Source organism: Siphateles boraxobius, unplaced genomic scaffold (genome assembly GCF_051911475.1).
Source record: "Siphateles boraxobius isolate OS27281-9 unplaced genomic scaffold, OSU_SipBor_1 19, whole genome shotgun sequence".
Classification (NCBI taxonomy): Eukaryota; Metazoa; Chordata; class Actinopteri; order Cypriniformes; family Leuciscidae; genus Siphateles; species Siphateles boraxobius.
In genome coordinates, this window is record NW_027508799.1 from 25,629,390 (window position 1) to 25,641,613 (window position 12,224).

At 36.7% G+C, this 12,224-nt stretch overlaps 1 protein-coding gene across 1 annotated transcript; it reads right to left on the reverse strand.

Annotated features, from left to right (window-relative positions):
* Positions 1-248: 248 nt before the first annotated feature.
* Positions 249-11,938, reverse strand: pnpla8 (patatin-like phospholipase domain containing 8). The gene is made up of 10 exons (XM_077234553.1): positions 11,782-11,938; positions 9,078-10,129; positions 8,461-8,610; positions 8,215-8,366; positions 7,054-7,148; positions 6,789-6,960; positions 6,507-6,564; positions 6,228-6,422; positions 2,351-2,549; positions 249-1,489 (listed from the first exon to the last, which is right to left on the reverse strand). Exons 2-10 carry the CDS (start codon positions 9,951-9,953, stop codon positions 1,215-1,217), a joined length of 2,172 nt encoding a protein of 723 aa, XP_077090668.1. The 5' UTR covers positions 9,954-10,129; positions 11,782-11,938; the 3' UTR covers positions 249-1,214.
* Between the last annotated feature and the right edge of the window lie 286 nt (positions 11,939-12,224).

Consider the following 12,224-nt stretch of genomic DNA (forward strand, 5'->3'; position numbering starts at 1 on the left):
AACAGTGTGGAACAACAGACAAACATAAATCAATTTTGCAATTGGAAAAATCAATTAAATACTGCCAGATTAATTACAAATGGAATAAAATGATTGTGGTTCATATTTACCTAGCTTTCACCTCAAGTAAATGTTAGATTCCCAATGATCAGCACTCTTTATCAATATTAAGAGGAACAAAAAATAGTTATCTAAAATAATAAGATAACATCTCATATCTGAGAAGGAAAAACTGAAACTGAAATAAATTGAGGTTTAAAAACCTTTATTTCTCTTCATAACCACGACGGATTAATAGTTTTAAAGGTGTTATTAGGAAAAATTGTATTTCAGAATCAAGCTGTTAAAATTGAATCTACAACACTGTCATAATTTTACTTAACACATTCAAGGATTAATGATATTTTACATATTATACACTCAATCTGAACAAAACCAATAAATTATGTAAAATGTTTTCCTGCCAAGTGCACAAAGAAGCAAATAAAGATGTATACCCGAAAGCAGCCAAGGCATTCAAACACTAAATCAAGCATCACTTCATTAGTATTTCCACAAAAACCAATGTAAGATTAAGAGCCATATTCAGCAATAATACAATTGCATTGAGTGCTTTCAAAACATTCTGTGCAAACTCTTTAAAACATCAGACAGTGCTGTTGGTTCCTCTTGCGGTCTGACATAAAGGTTGATAATTACGAACATTTCACTTTGAATAAAAAAATGATAAAGTTTAGCTGAAATTTATTTGAACACACTTGGGTCTGTGCATCAGCAGCTCGCCTCATGCTAACTACAGTACTGTTAGTTCAGTCAACTCTACCTGCACTGTTGTGCAGGATAAACAACTAAGGATTTTCTTGAGGAGACACTTAACAGTTTTATCCTATTGTAAATTAATGGATCAAATTGACATTAGTACATCCCAACAAACAACAAGCAGCACATGCAAGTAATAGCTAGTCAGTGTTGCTGGTAACATGCCTGCGAGGCTCTTTGTTTCAAACAAGACCCACAACAGAGGCGTAAAATCAGAACTATAATGAACCTATTCAGTCTTCATATGTGCTCGATATGAGACAACAGTCCTGAATCCTGATTTTAAATTATATGGCAATAAAACACTTAATTCCATTGCAATGTACAGTTTTCATTGTTATACATTAGAGAGACAACAGAAAAGGTCAGTGGTTGTGCAAGTTTGGTTTAGAGTTTCAGAGTTTGGAGCGGAAGGGAAATCCATCGTACATGTCAGCTTTAAGTTGTGCCCATTCTGCTAGCTTTTGAACGACGCCCTTTTCTTGAGTGAGAACACTAGCCACTTTCCTTAACTTATTCTCGTTACGCTCCAGGTAGATGCGACCCTCAGCCAGCAAGAAGTCCAGCCTGTCCTGCCTGTTCTCATCCAACGGGACATCCTCACTCATGTAAGGGTTCAAACGAAAGTAGGTGTTCGGGGGAAGGAGGGCATCCAGCATTGTGTGGACCTCTACAATACAAAAAGAAGGTTTAAATACATTAGTAGTTTATATAGTGAGTGACAAACAACTGTAACAATTGCAATGTTTCATCATTTAAAGAGAACATATTATGCTTTTTGACATTTTCAACTTTCTTTAGTGTGTAATGTTGCTGTTTGAGCATGAAAAGGTCTGCAAAGATACAAAGCATAAAGTCCACTTCAAAGGGAGTTATCCTCTATATCAGTGCGCACTGTTTCTGAACTCCCTGAAACGGCTTGATTGTAGTCTTGAGTTTTCTTCCGGGAACATACTCATCACAATATCCCTCATTTAAATAAGTCAAGGCATACGGAAAAAAAACGGGCGAGGGCTGGTTGAGTTGAGTTGCGTTAGTAATGTGTTAATGTTAATGAGAGTTAGTAACTCACGGTTATGGTAAGGGACGTGACATTTATGAAACACACTCAAAATGGTCGACTGATCAGACCACATTGTGCTTTTCGGAAAGAAGAGGCTTCATAGAGAAAATAACTGAACAGAGTGTTACAGACAGACTGGGAAGAGAGGTGCTGCAATAATGTCAAATATGTGGAAAAATAAGATGTTTTTTGAACATTCGAGCATGAAAACCTATTCTAGTAGACCCCCAAAACAAAATTAAGACTTTGTAAAAGGGCATAATACATGTCTTAAATAAAGTCATAATACAGTTTTCATTACACTGTTGTATAGTTGTATAAACTGTTAAAATCGGACTGAGAGCTGCTAATTTATAACTTTGGGATCCTTCAGAGGAATATGCAGAGCCCTAGGTGCTACACACAGCACAGAACAACGCACTGACTGCAGACAAATGTATCCCGGATCATGTGACCCTATCGTCTCACCTTCAGTGTCTGTGGCGCTGCTGATGACGTTGGTGAGTTTGGTCTTTAGGCTGGTGTAAGTGCTTGAGCTGGTCTTGGCGATGGTTTCGTATCGGCCTGTTCCCAGAGACACCACACACTGCACAGGGGTGTTGGGCCACAAACACTTGCTCTCATGGATGGCCAGAGCAGTAGGGTTGTTGATCAAGAGACCACCGTCCTGGATAAAATCAAAAACATTAACCACATTTTATCATATCAGACATTCTCGAAAGCAAGAATAGATTCTTGTGTGCTCTATCTCAACTAAAATTGGAGAACCTAAAATATACTATTTAAAAGAAATCGTGAGGTTCTGCATAATAACTGCATCTATTCTTGTCCAAAAGCAAGGCTTCTTTGTGGAAATCTAGGTTATTCTTTGAAACACTAGATGTACGGCATAAAAGAGGTGAATTTGCATTTCCAGCTGATATGATTAAGGGAATCATCACTGTTGAGTATAATGGATGAAAGATCTTTCCTCTGTAGAAGACGTGGGTAGATGTGTTCATTTTACCTGAGGCATTTGAAATCCATTTACTTGGCATCATCCTTCTCTGTTTCAATGTCTCCTTTAAGGAGCACATCAGAGAAAACAACCTTTATTTTTCTAGTATGCCCAACATTTTAGTGACACGGATACTGATGCATATCAGTGAACTACACTCCGCTTTCCGAATCCAAAGCTAACAAAGTATACATCAACAAATCAATCAATCAAAAGCTAATAAATGGGATATTTCACCAAAAAATGAAAAATGTCATTATTTACTTACCCTCAAGGCATTTAAAGCCTGTATGCCTTTCTTTCGTATGTGGAACACAAAATAAGATGCTTAGCAAAATGTCTAAGCTGCTCTTTTCCACACATTGAAAACACACAATGGCTGTCAAGCTTAAGTTTCACTCTATTACTCTCAGAAAGCTATCATATTGTTTTAGAAGACTTGGAATATAATGCATGGGTCATATGGACTACTTTTATGGTCCTTTCCATCAGATTGACAGCTGATGGTCACCATCCAGTTTGTTACAGGGTTATTATAGTTAACAAAACTATAACCATAAACTTTTTTCTTACTTAAAATAAAATAAATGTTAAAACATGAAAAATAAAACTTCTCATTTTGTGTTCCACATGAGAAATAAAATCCTATTTCCTCAATGAGGGTGAGTAAATTATGGCAGAATTGTCATTTTTGGGTGAACTTTTTCCTTTAATGAATGAATTGATCAATTGATCAATCAAATAAAAAAGAAAAACAAACAAACAGACGAGGACTGGCTTCTTGTTTGATGGATGAAAGACCTTGAGAAGAGTTTGCATAACAGAGAACAGGCCTGGCATGTTGAGAAGAAACTGAAGTGCTATTCAGAGCGAGAGAGAGAGAGAGCGAGAGAGAGAGAGAGAGAGCGAGAGAGAGAGAGAGAGAGAGAGAGAGAGAGAGAGAGAGAGAGAGAGAGAGAGAGAGAGAGAGAGAGAGAGAGAGAGAGAGAGAGAGAGAGAGAGAGAGAGAGAGAGAGAGAGAGAGAGAGAGAGAGAGAGAGAGAGAGAGAAGCTTTTCCACTGGTGGCATTCGGAGTCCGGGCATCGAGTGCTCTGTTGGCAACAGGGTTTAGAGCCAAGAGCCTCTACTACATTTGCATTTTAATAAGAACACATTCATCCCACACTGCAAAAGCATACATCAAAACACATCACAGCGGCTTTGAATGAGGAATCATGGGAAGATTGACCTAATGAATGTGCATTAAGTGGGTTTGGTTGGCCCTCAGGCCAAAAAATTGGATTCATCTACACAGACTATTAGACGAAGATCTAAAAATAGTTCATGCTCATCTTGTTCAACAGTAAATTAGGCCTTACCTGAGGACAACGTCACTCAAAATTTCTCATCTATTGTTCCCCAAAGAACATTTGACCACAAAATGAGGATTATTTCTGATGGACGCATGAAAACAACACGTGGGTCAATGGAGTGTAAATAATGGGCAAATAAAAGATTTTATCATTTCTGGTTGGACAACATGACTTTGATTTGGTGAAAACATTTTTTTATATATATATATTAATAAGAAGTTAAGAAAACTTTGTTAAAATACTATAATCTTTATATAAAATTAATGAAAAAATAGATTATATGAATAAAATGACAAAAGACTATGCCAAATGATTTGAATTTAATTCTTTTTAATAATGCTTTTTTTTCTTCCATTTTTCACTTAACCTAAAAATTATTCAAATGAATATCAATTCAGAAATGAACTGTATTTTTAGTGTATTTTTAAAATAAATTAATAGATTAAAAATGTAAATATATTAATCAACAGAAAAAAATACCTATGTGACATAATTTTTACTTAATGCCCATCAACAATATCTAAATTTGTTGAATTAATAATATCAATATATAAAAATATATATAAATATCAGAAATGAACTGTATTTTGAATAACTAAATAGATATTTTTTTTCATGTAAAAAAATCATGTAATTTACTCATGTGACATATCAGGACATTTTTTTAGTTTATGCCCCAACAAATTTTAAAATTAAATTAAAACTCATTTTAAATGTACTTTGAATAAATGAACAGATTAAAAAAATGCCGTTTTATACCACCATTTCTATATACTAACAGGCTCATCTTCCTATTGACCACAGATCTCATCAGACTGTGAATGAATCTGGGCATTCATTGAGCTCTGTGACCAATTGCTTTACTTGCCTATTTGGGAACACAGGGACATTGTGAAAAGCAGTATGTGAACTTGGTGGGTGTCAATAGGCAGACGGACAGAATGACGCCTTCCTGATGGCGCAACAGGCACCGCTGAGGGCTACGATTCAACATTAATGTCTGCCGCTTAGCGGAGAGACATTTAGGCTGATGAAACCCAGGCTGTGAGGGTGTGTTCAGTGTGGCAGCCGTGGCACCGTGCCAGTTTGAGCTGGATGAAGACAAGCAGACAGGCAAAAAGACCTGACAGCTACGCCAGTGTAGTGCAGAAACATATTCAGATCATGAACTATTAAAAATAATAAACTTTCCTGAACAAATCTTGCTTGTGTATCTCTTCTGTATTACAGTGTGTATCTTGATGCATATTGTAAATACACAGCCACAATCACATTTACATCAAGAACAATAACTTTAAAGATAACTATAACGGTAACTATATTAGTGTCCACACAAACACGCAATATAGTTATGTTTATGATAAGCATGCTGCAGTTTTGTCGCCTGCCGCTTTAAAGGCTAAAGTTCTTTAAAGCAGGGCTGATTCTGATAGGATGTAAATGTTTTTATCTTTCATCAGCTGGAAAAAAAATCTTTCCAAAAGTGATTCCAACCGTATCGTTCCTCTGTGTCGTTATCGTTTTAGTTGTGGACTTTTCAGTTTAGAACGATTTTTAAAACTCTATCTTTATTGTTATAGGTATCTTCCTTTGTGTAATGATTCAGAGAGAAGTGGATCAGAGATCGGAGGAGTCTAAATAAACCCTCTGACAGGGATCTTTTCAAACAACAATCTGAGAGCCACTTTAAGGCAGCCGAACTGAAGTGCCCTAAGTGACGGCACTCAAGCAAACTAATGAGTCTCAATGCAGTCTCACTGATGAGACAGCACAGGAAATAGTCTGAGTCTATGAACCTTATGTGCAGAGTTTGCTTTTCCTTCTTCTTCATGACAACAACCTAAAAGGGTTTGTAATGATTTTCAATAGTGCAAGATGTCTGACCGAGGATAACGTCAACAGTCAGAGAACTCATGAACATAATATAAGGATAAGTTGATAGCAAGAGCAGATAGAATGTAGTAGATGATGCAGACCAGACTTTGTGTGGTTTACCTGGTGGAGGTCATTTCCTAGTACACATTCCTGGAAGTAGCCTGGAGCAGCGGAGGAGGCTCGAATGGCCTGCCACATTTTATGCTGACAGCCACCCAGGTAGTGTGAGCGAACCCCAGGCAGGAAGTTATAATTCCTGAAGACATACGCCTTCAGCGGCAGGCCTCTGTTCACTAAAGTGCTCACTGCCGACACCTAGTGGAAGCATTGATTGATTTATCCAAACAGTGAAAAGATGAGAATTGAATTTCTGTTACAAATATATATTTTGAAACCCACCTTTGGGCATTTAGGGTTCTTGGAAGTCTCTATCATTAGTCCATTCCCCATTCTCTCTCTGTGGTGAATAAAAGGCAAAACTAAAATAATACATTAAATGTAAACAGCAAATGAGATAGAATGAATTTAAGGATTTTATTTATTGCTATTTATTTTTGCTTTTACTTTATGTGTCTCGTCTTTACCTCTATTATTTTTTTATTTCTATCTCAGCTTCAAAATATTGTTGGACTAAATAAAATAAAATAAAATAAAATAGGCTTGTTCACTTCATTGTCTTACTTGAGGATCTCCTCCCAAATCTGGCTGTCATAGTACGCGTGACTCCAGCCCATTTTCACTGTGCCCACAATCAGGTTTTGTTTAAAGACATCAGATCCCAACTTCCGATAGAGTTCCTCACACTCATCCAGAGGGATCTGGAACACACCCAGCATAAAAGCCAGAATTGCCCCTAAGAAAAATCATAGAAGATTTTGAAGACATAGAAGAAGATTATTCACTCCTATACCTTGTAGACATTTTGCAAGTAATTTTAATAATATACCTGTACTAACTCCACATATGTAGTCAAAGAGCTGATAGATGGGCTTCCCTGTCAAACTCTCCAGCCTGTACAAAGCCTGTAATGCAACCAAACCCCTACAAAACAATGACATCAAATTACAGGCCTGCACACGTCACTGTACATACAGTATAAAAATGTTCATAAATCTTATAACATGAAACTAAAGGATCGATTCACCGAAGCAAATCAAAAGTTTAAGAGTAGTTGATGGATAAAATCATGCACAATACTTTTTTTTTACACTTTAGGATTAACATTTAGAGGGAAATGTATGCAAATATGTTCAGTTATAGTTCAAATCCTATAACTGGTCACAATTTATTTATATTTTTAAGTTTTATCACTACTTAATTATTCAATTTAAATATTTCATAAGGTCTTTAATTGATAATTATATCGGTAACACTTTAGAATAAGGTCTCTTTTGTTAACATTAGTTAAAGTATTAACTAAAATGAACTAACAATGAGTAAAAATATTTTTACAGCATTTATTAACCTTTATGTTTAAGAATGTTAATATTCCGGTTAGTTCACAGTGTGTTGAATAATGTTAAAAGAAACAACTTATGATCTTTAAAATGTATTCATAATTTTTGAGATTAACATTAGCTAAGATTAACAAATGCTGTAGAATTATTAATAATAATAATATAATAATAATTTGTTACATTTATACAGCGCTTTTCGGGTGCTCAAAGCGCTTTACATGAATTGTTACACAGTTCATGTTAATTCATGAACGCAGAATTGTAAGTTCATGTTAACTAATGTATTTAACTAATGTTAACAATTATTGTAAAGTGTTACTATTATTAATTTATGTCTATAGATCTATAATTATTGAATTTGTTTTACTTATCATGACCCACTGCTGTCACTTTGTTTATTTTAGTTTTATTTATATTGTTTATTTTATTTTTTTATTCTAGGTAAAATTGTGACAAATTTAAAACATGAAAATTAGCCTAGGATGACAGACAACATCTAAAGGGATTGCAAAATTGTGTCAGTTCTATTTTTGGATGACCTACTTTTAGGTACATTTGGGCTGACCTACTTTTATCTTAAAAGTCCTTTCACAATCTGTTAACTTTAGGTTAATCATTTTTTTTTCCCCCAACTATCATCTGTCTGTCACCTGGTGCCTCCTCCGTCAATGGAGAGAACACGTATCCCTCTGCCTTTCACCGGGTCATTGTAGCCCACCAGGGCCAGAGCCTGTCTCACTGCAGCCTGCAGCTTGACATCTCGTGCCTGCCTCAAACGCAACAGACAAGTGATGATCTTCTCCTGAACAAAGCGAGAGAAAGGAGGAAATTGATTGAGTTTACAATGTAGAAAAATAAAGTAGTCCTCCTCACAGACATGTTTTGGACACACTTACAGAGACTGCCACTCCTCTGGTCTCAGGAAACTCCAGCAGGTGGAAGCTCAGTTCCTCCACCCGGCTGATGGTGATCTTCACATCAGTGACTCGCTGAAGACTCTTGACCAGTGCTCTGGTTCGGTTATCCACACTAACACGTGCTATAATCTACATACAACACACAGAACAGTCACTTTTGATCTTTAAACATTATAATCAATGGGAAAATTGATATATTTTGCATAGGCAATTTGCGTGTAAATCAAAAAAATCCATTCTTACTAAAACAGCATGCAATCAAATGTGACAATTTATATAAGAATGAATTGCACACAGATTCATTCAGCTGCTGTTGTACATACATGAATTATATGTATGTATATGTGTATATATAAATACACTAACAATTTGGGTAATATATGTATTTTAAACATATATTACTAAAATTGTGTGTGGTTCTAAAAACAAGCTTAATTTATCCAATATTTTATATTTGATTGATAGATTCTACCCCAATACTATTCCGCTGACCAGACTGAAATAAATGTACAAGTTTTTTGAAACTCTAAGCTTTCGCTAAAAAAAAAGAACTCAGTTAAGTCTATTCTATTATATTTACAGGGATATTATTCTACCTTCTCCCTCTGAGACATCAGTTTCTTTGCTTTCTCCTCTGCCTCTTTCTTCTCCTTGCTTTCTGCACTCTTTGCATCCTGAGACACGGCCACTTCGATTCCAGAGGGTTTGTCCTTCTCTGCCGTGCCACCCTTTGAGTCCGTTCTAAACTTTGGAACGAGAGGAGTGATGTAGTTACCTACAAAAGCCTGGACGCTTGGCCTAGGGTAGGACAGGTAATGACTGATGCCTTTCCTTGGCGATATGGGGACGGCTGAAACGCCCTCGTCCTGAGCTGGAGCAGAAGGGGCTTGTGGATTTGGAATGGAGCCATCCTTGTCAATGGCAGATGGACCAGGGGGCTTTTCTGGTGTGGATCTATGGGACACAGGTGCTGCCATAAGAATACGATCCTTGCTAACTTTGGGAAGAGCGCTAGGTTGGATCTGAGATGTCGAAGGTGTTGTGTCTCCTGTATCCAGTTGTGATCGTTTGTCATCTCGTGTGTCGCTTCCAAAGTAGGCATTGACATGTTCAGCCAGGTGACTGTATGTTTCATCCATGTTGGTTGTGAACGCAGCGGGCTGGAAACGTTGCAGTGTTTGTTTTGCAACCCCGCTGGATGTGTTTCCTGTGCTGTTCGACAGATTACTAGATTTTGGGGCTTCTTTAGGAGGTTCCATGTCTTTTTTTACTTCAATCTCCCTGGGCGGATCAGGTGCCGCCACAGTCATGACAGCACCAGCCTCTGCCTCGGCACTTTCCACTTTAACTTCTATAGTTTTGGCCAGGGTGGCACCGGGTTTGAGCCGAATGATCTTGGAGAAGAGGTCGGTGTTCACCGTTCCGCTCACGGCCTTGGTAACGGTGTCCAGTGTGCTTCTGATGCGCGACATGCGGCGAGGTTACTCGAGGGAATTCTGGGATATTCCTTGAGAAAACACACTTGTGTGGATTTGGCATCAAAGCTACTGAGCCATGCAGAGCTCAATCAAAGCTTTAGCCATTTCACATCTGTGCTTACTCTGTGCTTACTTATAAGAGTAGCAGCTTTCGTCATTTTAAAGGCGACCTGTAAAGTGAAAGATTGTCATTTGTTATTATTAAGTTAATAATTTCTAATATCATAAAAAGTAAGAAACCACACAGAACATCCTTGCAACTGCATAGAAATTAGCTAAAAAAACACAAACTATGGTTTGACTTGAAAACTTTAAATATAGTGCATGTATAATATGGACCACTTTTGTGTCCTTTTTGAAGTTTGAAAACTCCACTTATTGTAACTACATGAAAAGAGTATCCATTTCATTATTCATGTTTTCTTTTCAGTTACACTTTATTGTAAGGTGACGTAGTTACATTGTACTTACTCAAATAAGTACTGAGTAATATTAATTAACTATGTACATACTATAGAGTTTGGTTTTTGGTTTAGGGTTATATATTATGTGTGTGTGTATACACACACACAGACACAAGCTGTGACGTAGCTAATCTGGTTTATTTATTTATGTTTGGCTAGTAGAAGTTCTGAATGGCTGGTAACTTAAAAATGTATTAGTTAATTTGGCCGGTGAGTGAAAAAGTTAATTTCAAACCCTGCTGGTAATTTACTGTTATTACTATTGTAAGTGCATGTAGTAAAGTGTAACTACGTCACCTTAAAATAAAGTGTTACCTTTTTTTTTCTACAGAAACCATATAGGTTTGAAAAGCACAACAACAACAACAACAACAACAAACGGTGAACAATGAAAATCATTACGTCGCGGAGTTAATGGAACACCCGTCCCCTGTCTGTCATCACCATGGAAACTGACGTCAACATGACAGAAACACTGACAGCTATGGAGATGGACAGCGCAAATATCGTACAATGTGAGAATAAAATCAAAAATATCGACTGGATCTCATGCAAAGACTTTTCAATCGAGATCGGAGAGCAGCAGATCAGGCAATACATGGACACATGGGAGATTCAGCAGCCCGGCTGGCTCTACAGTCTGACGTTTCTGCAGGAAACAGAGCTGGAGTTTAAAAAGCAATACCAGTACGGAGCCAAATGGAGCATCCCGACTCGAAGTACCCCGATCCCCACAGCCACAGCAAGCGTGTATTTCATCATAGAAATCTCCAAATTCAAACCAGATACACTGCCTGTGGACGTTCACTTCCTCGTTGAAACCAACAGGTTCAAACATATTCCGGGACAAACGAGGTTCAGGGAAAAGTGGCTGATGGATGTCATTGAGAGCAATAGACTGCTTATAAACACTGTTGACTTTTAAAACGTCAAATTCTTTCATTATAACTCTGTAGTGCTGTTTACAAACAATATCTTTCTATGGAAATCAATTAAAATGATTCAACTGTTCTTTTATAAGCTGCAATACTGTATGTAACGTTACAGGTGTTTTGCATTATATCAATAACAAACCTCTCTAACTAAAGTGCCTCATAGTCATATCAACCATAAAATGCTGTTTTTGCCAGTTAAGACCTAATTATTGAAGCGCAAAATGTAATTTACTTTTATCAAAGTAATAATGTTTGTTACATTATCTCTACATGATAATATAGAGATATGTTTACTTTTTTAAGAGGCTGTTCATTGGACCATTGGTGTTGTTATGATCAGCTAAGACTGTAAAATAAATAACGTTAACTCTGCTCTATTAAGAGGGAATTTTACATATTAATCATACAAATAAAATTACATACCCGGCGAATGGCTATTATTCGCTGTCATTTCGTTCAGAAATATTTTGAAAACAGAGATGTATGAATCCCAAATGGAAAATTCGACAGGAAACGTTTAGAAACAGAACAGATGACGTGATGCGCACACAGCCAATCAGAGAGCGGTGAATCCTCCTCTTCTTCTCTGTTGACAGGATCAACGCAAACAAAAGGGAAAGAGCGCACTGCCAACTACTGGTAATAAGTGAAACAACATACCCTACAAAAAGTAAATATCACCCCCAATCATGAAATTAGAAACTTTATAAACAGAAATGTTTAGTTACGTAAAAAAGTGATTTTTGCATTTTAAATAGTAAAATAGCACATGATATCTGTTACTATTCTGATGTATGAGTTGCAAGATAAAATTTTTGGGCAGCATATTTCCTATTAAACATATTAAACAACATATTAAACAACTA